The 18,059-nt window shown below is 39.1% G+C and overlaps 1 protein-coding gene across 5 annotated transcripts in view; it reads left to right on the top strand.

Annotated features, from left to right (window-relative positions):
• ANKFN1 (ankyrin repeat and fibronectin type III domain containing 1) overlaps window positions 1–18,059 on the top strand; it is a 486,838-nt gene that overhangs the window by 171,526 nt on the left and 297,253 nt on the right. For all 5 annotated transcript variants that reach the window (XM_070772500.1, XM_070772498.1, XM_070772499.1 and 2 more), the window contains one exon: window positions 5,751–5,791. Coding sequence is in view for 3 of the 5 variants with exons in the window: in XM_070772498.1 (XP_070628599.1) it covers window positions 5,751–5,791 (41 nt within the window). In the remaining 2 variants the exon portion in view is untranslated. The remainder of the gene's footprint in view (window positions 1–5,750; window positions 5,792–18,059) is intronic.

An 18,059-nucleotide genomic window follows, 5' to 3' on the forward strand; every position in this document is an offset into this window, starting at 1 on the left:
CTCAGCTGAGAGGTCCTAGCCTACCAGCTCATCCCCCAGGAAAAGATTCCACCTTCACCTCTCACCACTGGCAGATCTCCCTACTATTTAGGAGACCCCAAGAGTCTCCCTGCATATGGGCTGAGGACCCCGCCTCTCTTATGAGTCAGGAGATCTGGATGTCCAGACGAGTAACAGTGGGGAGAGAAAATGTACAAAGCATTAATGGTAACTTAGCAGCTTGAAAGGGGTAAAAACAACATAATCAGAAAATGTAGCTCTCTGTGAGGAACCTTTTAAAAAAAGAAGCCAGAAGAACTCTAAAAGAAAATAATATAAATTTCTAAGGAGACTACAGAAGTTATTACAAAGGAGCAATCTGAGGAAAAGAAAGAGTTCTTGGAACTCAAAAACATTGCTGAAAAAGGAATTTAGTACCTTGAAGCTCAGATGGAAGAATTATCACATACAGAAAAAAAAATCTCAAAGAAATGGAAATTATGAGTGGAAAATGAAAGTTACACATGGAGGATGCATCCTATTGTTGGTAGAGGGTGAATAGATTCAATCTTCTTGAAAACCTCCATTTAATATTAAGCTGCAAAGATCCTGTCAATAAAGTGTTCACAATTCTAAGAACTACCCTAAAGTATAGGCATGTGAGTCTAAAAAAAGAAGTTCAAAATGCTTTCTCATTGCAAGCTTATTGTAGTAGCTAAAAAGCACATGCAAGCTAAATGTTCATCAATATGGGACTGGTTAAATAAATTAGAGCATTACATAAATAAGTTTCTATTTAGTCACTAAAAAAAATGAGGAGATGTATATATACTGACTTGAAATATATGTCCACAAAAACTATTAAAAGATAAAAGCATATTTAACAAAATTACATAGTATGACCTTGTTTTGTTGAAAGAATGTTAATGATATTTGTGTATATGTCTAAAGGTTTATGTATGTAAATTTGCTTTCATAAGCATAAAAAACAATTTGGAATAATGCCTTCACATACTATTGACAACTTTACCTCTGGGAAATGAGGCTGGAGTGTTGGACAAGAACATTCACTTCTTTGTATACTTTAGAATAAATCTGGGAGGTTCTGAACACTTTTTCATTTTGGTGCTCTTTCATATTTTCCAAAATTTCTGTAATGAAAATAGCTTATTTAATTAAACTTTTACTGTTTAAAGCTAGAAAGAAATCAAAACACAAGAAGTCACATATAAGTAAACTTGGCAAGGCAATGGAAGAAGGGTTTGTTGAGATCTCAGCAAAGGCAGAGTCAATACTAGGAAAAAAAACAACAGTGAAATCCCAATACCATAACAGAAGCTATTTGAAATGTTTATAAAATTCATAAAACACTACAGCAAATAAATAAATGAGCTACTGTTAACAGAATTATTAACAATCATGAAAAGCCAATCAACTATGATTTTTTAAAGACAAGCCCACTTTGGGTTAAATCAAGACCCAAGGTCAGAGAAAAAAGAGATTGAATGTGGCATATTTTATAATCAGTTAAGGACTATTTTTGACTCACATAGAAAGTACAGCTCTTTGTCTGCTGATTCCTCACTTTGTACTCAGTAAAGACAGTCATAAGCACCCTATGTTGGTGCTTAGAATGGGCAAGGTCTCTGCCAAGGGCTTTATATGCGTATTCCTCTGATAAGCACAGCAATCTTAGGAGAGACGTAGGTGCCGCATGTTACAGGAAAGGCATTGAGCTACGTAAAGACTGATGGACACACATGTGATGTCAGAAACTGAACAAGCGTAAGGTTGAATGACTGTTAGAGGTCACACAGGGGGTCAGTGGAGGATCTGACACTGAACTACCAGCCTCTAATACTGTTGTCTCTACCTTCAGTGTGGGAGCTGTGGGCAGAGACCCTCAAACTCTCAAGAGCCCAGCACATGAAGAAGTGAAGAGGATCCACCGTTCACAAATGATAATTTTTACCCAGTAACTGGCGTATTCTACTTGTATGAAACCTGCATTGGTTTTCTTATTTTCCCGTGTAACTTAAAAGACTATTGGTTCCCAGCATTCCTGGGATTAAGTGAGATAAAGAACAAGTATTCTAGTGTGTGTGTGTGTGTGTGTGTGTGTGTACACTCACGCTCTGTCCCTCAGTCATGTCTGAATCTTTGCTACTCCATTGACTGTAGCCCACAAGGCTCCCCTGTCCAGGGGAATTTTCCAGGCAAGAATACTGGTGTGGATTGCCATTTCCTTATCCAGGGGATCTTCACAACCCAGGGATTGAACCCATATATCTTACATCTTCTGCACTGGCAGGCAAATTCTTTACCACTGCGCCATGTGGGAAGGCCCTATTCCTACCATGCCAATAAGCAAATAGTTTAAATTAACATAAAATAGAATTAGTTCTATATTCAGAATAAAAAAGTGATAGCCACTTCATCTCAAAATTTATAATCTTGGACTAGCAGGAAGTAACATTGTATATTACCGAGAGGAATAGGTATACTGATTTGACTCCATGTGTGATATTACTCAAACAATGACATTGGCACTGATGAATTTTTTTGCTGTCATAAAATTTTAAACAGCAGACAACTCAAGTCAAATATTTCAATCAGCATAAGCATTCATTTTCTTAAAAAGTGTCAATCATAAGTTACAGATCATAACCAGATGGTATCAGCCACAAAAAGCAGACTGGGAGAAGTTGAGAGAGATAGGTGATGCAGAGAATCCTTTGGTTGGACACCTTGGCCTAGAGCTCCAGGGCTGTCAGTTGACAGATCTCAGTAATCACCAGAGCATAGGAGACTGGATTTCTAACAAGGAGACCGGAGATGGTATCCGAGTGCTTTGGACAAGGCCCAGGCCTGTGGACCTGGCGATTGAATCAGACCCAAGCACTACCATGAGCTGAGGATGGTAGATTGCTGTCCTTGCACATCTTATGAGCGTGGTTCCTGTGCTGGGTACAGGCAGAGACACGTTGTGTGCTGTGTCTCCCCAAGGCGGGAGCAAAGGTTCAACTTCCATAACTAAGGTAATCCAGGATTGATATCAGAAGAGCCCATCCGTGACCCCCTGAAGATTCCCATGGGGTGCAAGGACGGACTCTGCTGAGATGCATACAGGGTAAGGCAAATGGTGGCCTGGTCTCCTGATTCTCAAAGGAGCCAGTTCCTCCTGCCCAGCGCCTGTGCCCTTGATGATGTCCCTTCCCCTGGTGTGCTCTACTCTCCGCATTTGCTCTCTTAACTCCTACCCTGTGGCCACAATAGCACCTCTTGTAGGCATGCGGACTCATCACACTAGCAGTGTTAGCTGTTATCATTAATATGGACTTTTCATCAGATATTATCCTAACACTTCCCCAATTAGAATTCCCTGATTTCTCTTTCTAGATTGAATCCTCAAAGACCACCTTCCCACCTCACTGAGCACCTTGTAATTTTGCACTGTGTCACCTCATGATCTTTCCAAGTGTTTAGTTATCTCTTCAATCACACATTATCATGAGGGCAGGGAATGTATGATTAGTGCCCACCACAGAGTCCTTCACATACGAGGCACTGAAGGAACATTTAGCAAGTGAGCTAATCATTAAAGTGAAGGGCTCTCTTTCTCCTTTAAGAACTCAGGTTTTCTTTTTCAAATGTGGAAGTAAGCTTAGAAAAGCAAAGGCAAGTTTTTATGGTTTTTAATGGTCTGTAAAACCTCACCACCACAATGTTCTTAATGGTTTTATTTATTTTGTACACCAAGAAAAACGATTGGTCCTACCACATTAGGTAGCTACATAAGTTAGTCTCAAGGATGGTTTTGAATAGTTTTCAAAGTAATCAATGATATTTCTGTGAAATTGTTGCCCAAATGAAGAGCTATTATCCAGTGAATCGGCGAAGTAAGGGACAGTTTTCTTTACTGATACTTTCAAAGCTAAAGAAGAAGCTGTTATGTGAGGCAGTAGTAAAAACTTTTCTCAGTAGGTGAGAACATTCTAAGTCTGTTTCCTAGCAACAATTTCCTCAAAGGAACTGAAGAGCTCAAAATTTCAGAGGAATCCTCGATACACTTTTTGTTTGAGGGGCAAGAGCTGGGTGGCAGGGGAGTGAGGGGAATGTATGTAGGGGGCAGGGCAAGTGATCCTAATTCCTTCAAGTTAGTGATACATGTGACATTTTTCTGACTCTCACCATAGGGTCCATCTAAAAAATTCAACTCAATAAAAATGCATCATGCACCTGCCTTACGTAAAAGCTCTGAAAGAAGAATATCCTTGTTTTGTTTTGTTTTTTCCTGGGCCCGGCCATTCAATAATTTAGTACATTGTCAATCTAGGAACCCCAACCCCAATCATCTCTATGATTATAAACAAGGAATTAGGTGGCTTACTAAAATACTTAGGGATTTTCCAATGTGGATTTGGATCTAATTCAAATTATTAACATTCTCAGCAGTTGGAAAAAATAAGATTCAAGGGAGGCCATCTGGGAGAGAAATTTGGGAAACTGGTACAGTTTTGACTGCCAAGAGTGGAGACATTCCCACCCAAGCAAAATGGTCTCTGTAGCTACCTTTCTAGCTCCAATTCCATGAACTTGTTAGTTTTCCAAGTTGGCCTTCTGATAGTAATAATAACAATAACAGTAACAATACCAGGTAGCACTCTCTTCAGTATGGGCCAGCCTTATATTACTACCTGACATGTATTATCTTATTTAACCGTTACATCAGTTCTTTGAAATAGCCACTATTTTTATTTCTCTCCATCCCAAAGCATTGAGTCAATTTGCCAAAGTCACGCTATTACTAAAAATGGCAGAGGCTGGAAAAATATTGCTCACCGAGGTGACTCATCTGACTCATCCAGATCCATGTGGGTGGCGTGACGAGTGACATGATCTTTTTGTCAGGCTGAGGACATTGTGACTTGACTGCTCAGGCTGGGAGATGACTGGGATCATTTGAACCTCACAACCCAAACACTTCACATCAATCATGGTGACTTACCTGCCATTCTCAATAAACCTACCACCCTGAAAAATACCCTTTTGGATATAGCCACAATGGATTTTTTAAAAATGGATTTGGAAGTGAATTGTCTGGTGGGCTGCCACCTTGAACAAATTGCCGGCACACCCAGCAGACTCCCTCCAAGCATGGGCACAGTCTAATTGTCCCTCTTTTTTCACTGCTGTCTTGAACGAAGAGAAACTTGGCATTTATTTCAACCTTCCCCTGCCCCCAGAAGACTTGGAAAAGTTTTCTTGGAAAAGAAAACTTGTCCACTTATCCCAATAAGCATGAATTGAGAAAATCGTAATTTTCAGGAGGAGTCTCAGTTAATGGAACAAAGGGTCGGACCTGGTCCTTCTAGAACAGGGTATGCAGTGAGTACGAACCAGGAGCAAGAGGGTGATGAACTGAGCCAGCAGCCTGTGCAACCAGACTCCATATCTCCTCTCACCAGGATCAGACCTGGGAGACAAGTGAGCATCAAGGGATCTCAAAATTGGAGGATGCTCCGGACAGGGAGCTGAGCGTGCAGTGAGGCATCACCATTGACTCACGTGCTTTCTTTGTGGACTGCAGGTCCCTGTGCCTCCAAGAAGAGTTTCCCAAGAAAAAATGGTTTCATCTCTAAGCTTCTCATTTTTTCAAACGAGAAAACATATTCGAAGGCTGCACCTTTGGAGGCAATTCAATGCCCTCTTCACTTGTAATTGGTCACTCTGCATTTTTTTTAACACAGTTTTTTCTCTCTTTGTTTCAGAGGCTACCACTTAAAGACAGGCATTTCACTTGCAGTAAAATGTAAGTACATTTCCTCCTTGAAATGTATCTCCTTCTAGCTCTAATTCCTAAAAGCTCCTAATCTTTACATCCCACATTGCTGAATTTTTCAAGTCTGGCTCAACAAATGCAGTTTAAATCTAATATTTCACACTCTTGATTTGTGTAATGTTGTGGAACATTTTATAAACCATTTAGGAAGCAGATTGAACCTGGCTGTGGTTGTGAGCAGGTTACCTCTAAAAGAAGGCTAGAAAAAAAGTAAGGAGGAAAGAATTAGACAGCATTCTTTTAGACATTATGAGAGTGTGACAGCATGCTTTTGAATATTCAAGTTCTCTCGCAAATGGCTGACTACTCTTTTTTTTTCTTTTTTTTTTAAATTTTATTTTATTTTTAAACTTTACAATATTGTATTAGTTTTGCCAAATATCGAAATGAATCCGCCACAGGTATATTACTCTTTGTCCGGGTGACCCTTGGAGTCACAGATTGTTTTCCGTTTAACAATACTGTAGTTATCTTAATAATTCTTTCCTATGTATGCTGCATTATAGCCACTCTCTAGACTGGTGTTCTTTCTAGAATGACTCTCTTGAGTATTACATTTCTTTATTCTTGGTACTCTCAGCGTCCCTACCCAAATTACAACCCCTCTCTATTTTAAAAGACAAAATAAAATTATACCAGGTCTGAACTGGCAGTTCTGAGTATTTTAGAGTTTTGCCTTTGAGAATTAGGATGTGACTATTTTTTTCTTTTTTTTAATTAAAATGTATCTAACAATTTTAGCCAGATAATATGAACATTCCATCTGCCTCTGGAATAATTTGATTATGAGAATCTAAGAACAAAGACATCTAATGTTCCTTACCTTGCAACATATATCACAAATTCTTAAAACAGGAAAGTCCCACCAGTCACACTAGACTCTATTGTGCAAGTTCAAAAAGCAGAGGATAAATGTGGATTCAGTATGAAGACTCTCGATATTCAATAGTAGTTTAAGTGGTAGTGAGTTTCTTGTCACTCTGGATAAGTAAGTAGGAGACCAACAATGCCCAGCTCCTGATTCACACAGAATCTCTACTGGAAGGTCCATCTCAGCAGTCACTGAAGCATTTAATTAGACATCTTGGACCAGAGAGAATCCAGAGGTCTCACTTAAATTTTACATATTATGCATGTTCTAATAGATTCTCTTTGAATCATTCAGACCCTGAGAGCAATGATGTGCTCAGGTGAACTGTAAGAAAAACTTAGGTTTTACTGACTTCCCTGGATGATGTCTTCTGTTTGTTCTCTAGAAGAAATTGATCCCACTGCTATTCCCCAAATATCTAAATGTCAGCACAAGAAACATCACCCTTAAAATCATTTACATTTTATGTCTAAGTATTATGCACTCACTGGAATTTGTAAAATGTCAAGTTCTGTGTTATACTGCTTTGGTATTTATTACATTATCAAGACACCTTCATGCTATACATGATTTAAGCAGCTTTTCCCAATAGAGTCATTCTAGATTTTATGAGCAATCTTCCTTTTCACGTGCTATCATGAGTATTGTATAAAGGGTAACTTTTGACTGTACTCTCTCCTTTGAACATAGAATGCCATTCAGGAAACACCACCTGTGTTTCTTCCCTGAATATTCGTATTTGGCAGATCTTTTTCATACAGAGTCTGGTTATTACATTTACACTGCTTTTAAATAATTTAATGTTAAATACTAAAACATGGTTGATATATGTTCATGGTAAAAATTAAGTGAAGGGCAATTTAAAGCAGCATTTTAAGTCATTATATGCAAATATGCAACTATAAACACATATATTGGAGAAGGCAATGGCAACCCACTCCGGTGAATCCCAGGGACGGGGGAACCTGATAGGCTGCCATCTATGGGGTCACACAGAGTCGGACACGACTGAAGTGACTTAGCAGCAGCAGCAAACACATATATGACTGTTAGCTCAAGATCTCTTGATCAAAATTTCAGCTGAAAACACCTAGATTGAGGGTGGGGGGCGGAAATCTAGTTATGTCACTTTGGGTAATTTATGATCATTTTATTTTTACATTTTTTTCTCAAAGACATACAAAGTGCTTGGTGACCTAGTTTATTAATTCTTAGCAAACTTGCACTAGAATTTTATACCATCTATGTACCTTTCCACATCATCTCAGAGCAACTGGCTCAAAGTTGGTCTGACCTGTGGAGTCATGGAAACGCGTTCAAATCATCAGGCTATTGTGACTGGGGTTCATTTTGGCAGCCAGACTCAATAGGCCCCTCTGGAGTTGGCCTTGTGTCCTAATGATGATGGTATTATACAGTCAATACAAATGGAGAACCACCTAATCAGCACTCCATTCAAACAAGGCTTCCATCCCCAGTGACTGGCAGGAGGCTTTGCAAGTAAAGGTCCTGGGAATGTATATGCGCCTAGTAAAACCCCAGGCCCACTGTGGGGGAGGGAGGGCAGCCTTACGCAAGTCAGGAAGGGGTGCTCACTGCAGCAAAAGGGCAGGTGGTGAACGGAGCTCAGGAGAAAGAACAAGAAGGTGCATGTCTGATTCCCGGATCACTCTCTCAGAAATGGTATGATTTTTGAGAATTTTAGTTAACCTCTCAATTTCTAAGTATCCGTATTATGGCTGGGTGGAGAATGAACAGGGAAGAAAAACATTTTCTTACCTCCGTCTAAGGGTGGTTGTGATAACAGCATAACATTTCAGAAAGATTTTATCATCTAAAAATGCTTTCTATCTTCAAAGGATTCTTATTAATTATCGGAGGCACTTTTTTTTTTTTTTTTTTTTTTTTGCTGTTTTTCTGTGGAAGTCCCAGGGGAGCAAACTTTAGGTCTTAAAATCAATATTTCACAATAGAAGAAAAAGAACTATATGGAGCCATAACGTACCCCTGGAAAGACTTGTACCCACATATTTTGTTTCTTTTCAATTACACGTACTCTTTAGGACCACTGCCTCTGGTGGGAGAACTGTCTTCTGGGTGGTATGGATGAGAAAGTTGCCAAACAAACCTGAATTATCCAGAGGCCTGTAAAATGCACAATTGCTTTTTAAGAGGCCTGGTGATATTGTGTGTTCCTTTCGATTTTTGGCAGTAACGATTTTCTGCAATTTGTGGTTTTGCGATTTTTCTTTACGCAGACAACACTCTGGCTCTCATTCAATGCCCCACTGGTTGGGGGCAAGAGGGGAGGAGAGAAAGAGAGAGAGATTCCCTGGGGCTCTATCCACTCCAGAAAAAGAAGGAAATGTTAATGAAATAAGTCAGAAAGAATGCTTGAGACTCGTGGAAGCTGGTTGGTTAGTAGGGAAGAAGCAACTTTTAATAAATAGCCAAATGTGGTTGGGATTTTATCAGGGGCTTCTCTGGTGGCTCAGAGGTTAAAGCATCTGCCTCCAATGAGGGAGGCCCGGGTTCGATCCCTGGGTCGGGAAGATGCCTTGGAGAAGGAAATGGCAACCCACTCCAGTGTTCTTGCCTGGAGAATCCCATGGATGGAGAAGCCTGGTAGGCTACAGTCCACGGGGTCGCAAAGAGTCTGACACGACTGAGCGACTTCACTCACTCACTCAGTCAGGGGCTTTCATCAGCTACGCAAAGCTGATGAAACTCCTTAACTCCTCTTGACTCTCCACTGGGCTTCGTCTAGATTGCAATATCAATCTATTTTCTTTTCCTATATTTGATAAGCCTAGAACAGTCTCTTCTACCAGGTCCCATCGGTCTTCTGGCCTTGATGGGACTGTCTTTAAATACTCCATCTTTAAGTGTCTGCTTGCCAGTTAGGTTAACTTGGCTTTTGTAAATTACCTGAAGATCCGTGTGCCAGAGTTTTTGCCCTTATCTCTTAGCAGAGGTAGCACGTGGATGTAGCTTTTATGTAGATGAGAGAAATTTGTTCTGTTTCTGTTTATCATCTCTGGAAAGGCTTTGCTGACTTGTGTTTGCTTTTTTATGACTGCTAGGCATTGCGACTGAAGGGACTTAGCAGCAGCAGCAGCAGCAGGCATTGTGCTGAAGGATTTAAAGTTGCATCCAGGGTGAACTGTATTTCTTCTCTGTTCACTTCTTTATATCTAAAGAAACCCTGTTCTCCGTGGAGTGGAGTAGATATCCCAGGACTTATGCCCACTGTTCCTGGACTTTTGATGCACAAAGGCAATTGCACAGGCCCCTTATTTCTTCTCTTTCTATGACCTAAACATCACTGCTTCTTTTGCTTCTAGGAAGAATAATTATTACTTGTAGATTAATTGTGTAATTTTCACTTATTTGTGTAATATATGGTCTTCCTATATGTTCCCTAGGGAACTGTTTGTATCATTATAAATCATGTGTTTTTAATTTTGGAAGATGCTTTCAACATGATGCTGTTCAACAGCGCCCCCTCCCCAAGCCTCCCTCCTTACAGCACTCTCCAGAGTCTCCAGCCTATGGAAGTCCAATCTGTTTTTTTTAGTAGCTCAACCCTTTCAGCTTTATTTTGCTAACCTAAGATAACCTTCAGGTGGTTTGTACTAGTTTTACTTTTGGAGCTGCTCAGAAGTTCACTGCTTCTTCCACAAGACAATGCTCCAAATATTTTGGAATCTGATCCTCTGTACTCCGTGACTCTTCCATGTCCAGGCTAAACATCCTCAATCCCTTCAATCATTCTTCATATGACTTGGTTTAGTTACCCTTTCCATGTGTCCCAGTCACATTTTTCAATGTTCCTCTTAAAATGTTACAGCCCGGACTGAAAAGAATATTGCCAAGGTGGTTGACCACTGCAGAGCACCAAGGGGAAAAGAAAAAGAAAAGCTCTCATTCTGGGCATGTTATTTCTATCACTATGACCTAAGAGCACATTGCAAATGGCAATAACACTTTAGTCCTGAGATTGATGCTAAAACATCTACTTATGTTACATAGAAGCAGACACGAAAGCAGATTTTTTTTCCCCAGTCCTGTACTTGGTTTGAATATGCAAACCTTAAAGCTTATCCTGGTGACAATGATTAGTTTAAGAATATTAGTAGTGGAAACTGTTAGCAGTTTTTTGAATTTGAATTCTTTTAAAATCCTGTGCCAGTTTGGGGACATACTTGCTTTGCCTCTTGACTTCATTCAAGAAATGGATTTTTTTTTATTTTAGTTTTTAACTTCACGATATTGTATTGGTTTTGCCATATATCAAAATGAATCCGCCACAGGTATACAACAAAAGCAAGTGTCTGGGACTTCAAGCTCCTCAAACATGAAGTCATATTTTATTCATTTGCATCTCCCCTGTTAAACAAACAGATGTTCAAGAAATGCTTTTATGAAACCAGTCAATAAAATCAAATAAGGCAACTTTCCAACACCTGGACAGAGAACCATCTTCTGATATACATCAATGCCCTTTACAAACCAAAAACAAGAGGATTTTATGCTACTGTAGTAATGCTTGGTGGTTTTGTAGCATTATAGTGTGGCCCTCAGGGGTAAGCTGCCTGGATTCTAATCCCACTAGATTTTGCTACCTGTGTGCTTTGGAGCAAGTCTCTCCCCATCTGGGTCTATTTCCTGATTTGTAAAATGATGATATTAAGTTATTTGTATCTGCTTCATTTGTTTGTTGCGATGATTAAGTAAACGAATCAATGTCATCTAAAGAATGTAGAATAGCTGCCAAAAATATAAAAATGATAATTAATAGTAGTAATAATAGTCTTGTTGTTTCTTTTCTTGTTGTTCTCAAGACATATTTGTGCAGCTACCCTATCCTAAGGGGAATCAAAGTAAGTTTGGCATTATTTGTTCACAGTGAACCAATATTGCCTTCAAATAATACCTATATTACCAAAATGCTATGTGATCTAATTATATAGAACTCAACTGCTTCATGCCTATCAGAGTTTAGGTATTCAAAAGAACCACAAGTATCTAAAAAGATGAAAACGATGTAAATTTTACTAAATTCAAAGAGGAATTATGTTATATTCCATAGCAAACTACGCTAAAGATCTTCTTTATCCAAATTCCTCATAGCAGTTTCTCAAAAGTCTGACCTCTTTCTCCGTACTGCTTATATAACAGGATCCTAACCTGTGTTGCTTTTTTTCTCACTTCTGTCTTAATCATGTCCAATTCTGCAGGATTAATAAGCAACTAGTCTATTTTTAGTCTCCAACAATTACATTTCTTGTGTAATTTCAATGTGGTCTTTCCAGCCTATTCCTGGAATATATATATACATATATATATGTATATATAAACATATGTAGATATCATAAATTTTGTTGAGGTAATGGATGTATAGCACAAAGTTCACAAATAATAATAAAATATGCAATACTCGGTTCAGTTCAGTCCAGTCACTCAGTCGTGCCCAACTCTTTGCGACCCCATGGACTGCACCACGCCAGGCTTCCCTGTCCATCACCAGCTCCTGGAGCTTACTCAAACTCATGTCCATCAGTCGGCAATGCCATCCAATCATCTCATCCTCTGTCGTCCCATTCTCTTCCTGCCTTCAATCTTTCCCAGCATCAAGGACTTTACCAATGAATCAGTTCTTCACATCAGGTGGCCAAAGTATTGGAGCTTCAGCATCAGTTCTTCCAATGAATATTCAGGACTGATTTCCTTTAGGATTGACTGGTTTGACCTCCTTGCAATCCAAGGACTCTCAAGAGTCTTCTCCAACACCACAATGCAAAAGCGTCAATCGTTCAGTGCTCAGCTTTCTTTACAGTCCAAATCTCACATCCATACATGACCACTGGAAAACCATAGCTTTGCCTAGACAGACCTTTGTTAGCAAAATAATGTCTTTGCTTTTTAATATGCTGTTTAGGTTGTTCATAACTTTTCTTCCAAGGAGCAACCACCTTTTAATTTCATGACTGCAGTTACTATCTGAAGTGATTTTGCAGCCCAAGAAAATAAAGTCTGTCACTATTTCCATCTATTTCCCATAAAGTGATGGGACTGGATGCCATGGTCTTAGTTTCCTGAATGTTGAGTTTAAGCCAACTTTTTCATTCTCCACTTTCACTTTCATCAAGAGGCTCTTTGGTTCTTCATTTTCTGCCATAAGGGTGGTGTCATCTGTGTATCTGAGGTTATTGATATTTCTCCTGGCAATCTTGATTCCAGCTTATGTTTCATCCAGCCCAGCATTTCTCATGACGTAGTCTGCATATAAGTTAAATAAACAGGGTGATGATACACAGCCTCGGTGTTCTCCTTTCCCAATTTGGAACCAGTCTATTGTTCCATGTCCAGTTCTAACTGTTGCTTCTTGACCTGCATACAGATTTTTCAGGAGGTGGTAAGGTGGTCTGGAATTCCCATCTCTTGAAGAATTTTCCAGTTTGTTGTGATCCACACTGTGAAATTCTTTGGCATAGTCAATGAAGCAAAAGTAGATGTTTTTTCTTGAACTCTCTTGCTTTTTTAGATGATGTTGGCAATTTGACCTCTGGTTCCTCTCCCTTTTCTAAATCCACCTTGTACCTCTGGAAGTTCTTGGTTCATGTACTATTGGAGGCTGGCTTGAATAACTTTCAGCATTAATTTGCTAGCATGTGAGATGAGTGCAACTGTGAGGTAATTTTAACATTCTTTTGCATTGCCTTTCTTTGGGATTGGAATAAAAACTGACCTTTTTTTAAATTTTGTGGCCACTGCTGAATTTTCCAAATTTGCTGGCATATTGAGTGCAGCACTTTAACAGCACCATATTTTAGGATTTGAAATAGCTCAACTGGAATTTCATCACCTTCACTAGCTTTTTTTGCAGTGATTCTTCCTAAGGCCCACTTGACTTGCATTCCAGGATGTCTGGTCTAGATGAGTGATCACACCATCGTGGTTATCTGGGTCATGAAGATCTTTTTTGTACAGTTCTTCTGTGTATTCTTGGCACCTCTTCTTAATATCTTCTGCTTCTGTTAGGTCCATACCATTTCTGCCCTTTATTGAGTCCATCTTTGCATGAAATGTTCCCTTGGTATCTCTAATTTTCTCGAAGAGATCTCTAGTCTTTCCCATTCTGTTGTTTTTCTCTATTTCTTTGTTTTTTTTTTTTTTTAATTTTATTTTATTTTTAAACTTTACTTAATTGTATTAGTTTTGCCAAATATCAAAATGAATCCACCACAGGTATACATGTGTTCCCCATCCTGAACCCTCCTCCCTCTTCCCTCCCCATACCATCCCTCTGGGTCGTCCCAGTGCACCAGCCCCAAGCATCCAGTATCGTGCATCGAACCTGGACTATCTCTCCTTGCTATTCTTTGGAACTCTGCATTCGGATGCTTATATCTTTCCTTTTCTTCTTTGATTTAACTTCTCTTCTTTTCTCAGCTATTTGTAAGGCCTCCTCAGACAATTATTTTGCCTTTTTGCATTTCTTTTTCTTGGGAATGGTCTTGATCACTGCCTCCTCTACAGTGTCACGAACCTCCATCCATAGTTCATCAGGCAGATCTTGTCCCTTAAGTCTATTTGTCATTTCCACTGTATAATTATAAGGGATTTGATTTAGGTCATACCTGAATGGCCTAGTGGTTTTCCCTACTTTCGTCAATTTAAGTCTGAATTTGGCAATAAGGATTCCATGGTCTGAGCCACAGTCAGCTCATGTTCTTGTTTTTTCTGACTGCATAGAGCTTCTCCATCTTTTACTGCAAAGAATATAATCAATCTGATTTCAGTATTGACCATCTGGTGGTGTGTATTCTCTTGTGTTGTTGGAAGAGGGTATTTTCTATGACCAGTGTGTTCTCTTCGTATAACTCTATTAGCCTTTGCCCTGCTTCATTCTGTACTCCAAGGCCAAACTTGCCCATTACTCGAGATATCTCTTGGCTTCATGCTTTTGCATTCCAGTCCCCTATGATGAAAAGGACATCTTTTTTGGGGTGTTAGTTCTAGAAGGTCTTGTAGTTCATCATAGAAACGTTCAACTTCAACTTCTTCAGCATTACTGGTTGGGACATAGGCTTGGGTTACTGTGATAGTGAATGGTTTGCCTTAGAAACGAACAGAAATCATTCTGTCATTTTTGAAATTGCACCCAAGTACTGCATTTTGGACTCTTTTGTTGACCATGAGGGCTACACCATTTCTTCTCAGGGATTCTTGCCTACAGTAATAGATACAATGGTCATCTGAACTAAATTTACCCATTCCAGTCCAATTTAGTTCATTGATTCCTAAAATGTCGATGTTCGCTCTTGCCATCTCCTGTTTGACCACTTCCAATTTACCTTGATTCATGGACCTAACCTTTTAGGTTCCTATGTAATATTGTTCCGTACAGCATCAGACTTTACTTCCATCACCAGTCACATCCACAACTGGACGTTGTTTTCACTTTGGCTCCATCTCTGCATTCTTTCTGGACTTATTTCTCCGCTCTTCTCCTGTAGCATACTGGGCACCTACCGACCTGGGGAGTTCATCTTTCAGTGTCATATTGTTTTGCCTTTTCATACTGTTCGTCCTGTTATTTATTGTAAATTTCATATAACCAATTGATTCTCACACAACACTTTCCATTAATTTTTGCTAAATCTTGTACTTGTAGTCAACCAATGGCTGTAATTGATGAATAAATGTAGTTTACATATAAATGTGGTTGATATTTATATTTATGTTAATGAGTAAGACAGAGAGTCCCCCAGTAGCTCAGCAGGGCTTCCCGGGTGGCTCAGTGGTAAAGAACCCACCTGCCAATTTAAGGAGACACAAGTTGAATCCCTTGGTCAGGAAGATCCCCTGGAGGAGGAAATGGCAGCCCACACCAGTATTCTTGCCTGGAGAACCTCATGGACAGAGTGGCTTGTGGGCGATGGTCTATAATCTGCATAGTCAGATACGACTGACTGAGCACAGCACTCAATGAGTAAGACAAAAGTCAAACAAAGCTGTGTGTCACAGACCCACCCATTCATTAAGAATGTGAGCAACTTCTTTACTAAGTTGGATAATATTTTTTTTAATACTATAAAATATTTCCTCAAGTTTCTGTATTATTCACAACTCACAACATATTGAGTTATAAACTCAATATTCCTTTTTGCTTACTCTGCTTTACTAATATTTTCTACCTCACTTTCTTAAATTTAGACAACCAATAACAATAAATCAGGATTTGAAATGTTTATTGATTTTTTTGGTGTAGATACTTTTATCATGGCCAATTTCAAGCAACTAACATGACATCACTGAATATGGAATCAAGAAAGGATCGCAATACCTTCATATGGTGTTTCTACCATACACATGCAATAGACGCAAATAACCACAGAAGAACAGGTAATAATAAAATGTCATAAAACAGATATGAAGTGATGAGTTTTGAGTATTAGATGTCTATTCAAATTTTTTTCATTTAGGTTCACTTATGAGAGTAACCTGGGGCTTCCCTGGTGATTCAGATGGTAAAGAATCTGCCTGCAATGCAGGAAATCTAGGTTTGACTCCTGGGTTGGGAAGATTCCCTGGAGAAGGAAATGGCATCTGAGCAACTAACACACACACATGAGAATAACCTATTCAATGACCTTTGAACTGTGCAAGTCCACTTGTATGTGGATTTTCTCAATAAATATTGAAACAATATTGCAACAACTTGAAAAAAATCACAAATTGTACAGCCTAGAAATAACAATAAAGAGAAATTAGTATGTTCTGAATGCATAAAACATGTAGATATACACGTGGCATACAAAATACATGCTAATCAACTGTTTGAGTTGTTGGTAATGTTTCTTGTCAACAGTAATTAAGTTGGGGTGAGTCAAAAGTTATATGTAAGTTTTCTACTGCACAAGGAATCAGCACCCCTAACTCCCACATTGTTCAAGAATCAACTGTAGGTTTGTTTGTTTTTTTTTTTTTTGCATTCTTTTCTCCTTTAAATTTAGCTAGTATTGAGTTTATTTGTTCTTTGAAAACTTTACATGAATCTCACTTTTCTTGAGACTTTCCTTCTCTCCCTCCTTCCATCCCATTCTCCTCACATTGCCTTCTCTATAAGTTTTTCTGTTGCCTCTGCTCCACCCGCCTCACCAGGACTCCCAATCCAACCAAATATCTGATAGAGGCTTATGTTCCTGCTCCATGGCTTTATTGAGGACATCCAAGCTCAGTCATTTGATAAAGTTGAGTGTATTTTCTTCAGCTTCCCTAGGCCACAACTGAATCCCAAGCAACAGTTTTCTTCCTCTTTTGACAAGCTGAGAAGACTCACATTACCTCCTGGCCTCAATCAGTGAGCCCAGCTTTAGCTTCCCACTTGATATGAAGACTGCAACCCTCAGAAACTGCAGGAGCAGAACTCCTGGGCCTCCTGATTCTAGTCCTCCCTTGTTCTGATTCCAAACTGAAGCTCAGCTAGGGGGCTTCACCCCTCCACTTACCTCTTTATGTTCCTGTATTATTTGTTATCTTCAAAGGTAGTGAGTTTCTCTGTGAACAAGGCTGTATCTTTTTGATACTTTATCTACTTCATTGAGTCCCATATACTTATATGGTTTTCTGGGGAAATGAATTGGGATAATTATGTGATTTTTTAAAATATAAAGGATTACAGCAATAAAAGGAAACACTAGTATAAAGCTGATGTATGGTCTCTGCCTAGAAAACACCCCCTTTCCTTTTTGTCTACCTGAATCTTAATAATTTTTCTCTGGCTACTTACTCTAACTCATGTTTTGTCTTCCTTCAGTTTAGCCTCGTAAATATATATTAAGTTCTACAACATATCAAGCACTATACTAGCACTGAGAATACAATAATGAAGAAGACAGGCATGGTCCTTGTCTTCATGGAACGTGTATCTAGTGTTTTCATTGTTTAGTCTCTAAGTTGTGTTCGACTCTTTAGCCACTTCGTGGACTGTAGCCTGCCAGACTCCTCTGTCTATGGGATTTCCCAGGCAAGAATACTGGAGTGGGTTGCCATTTCCTTTTTCAGGGAATCTTTCTGATCCAGGGATCAAACCCATGTCTTCTGCATCAGCAGGTGGATTCCTTATCATTGAGCCACCTGGAAAACCCGTGTCTAGTATGGGAAACAGCTAAACAAAAATTTGCTGTACAGGATAATAATATTAAAGACCTTAGCAATTACTATTAGAGCATCATATTTTACAACTGATTACATACTCATTTTCTTATTTTATGATTTGTACACATGGATTAATCATGTTTCCCCAATTCTGAAAGAACCATGAAGATAGTGAATATATATCCTGTAGTTCTCTTATTT

This window comes from Bos indicus, chromosome 19 (genome assembly GCF_029378745.1).
Source record: "Bos indicus isolate NIAB-ARS_2022 breed Sahiwal x Tharparkar chromosome 19, NIAB-ARS_B.indTharparkar_mat_pri_1.0, whole genome shotgun sequence".
Taxonomy (NCBI): Eukaryota; Metazoa; Chordata; class Mammalia; order Artiodactyla; family Bovidae; genus Bos; species Bos indicus.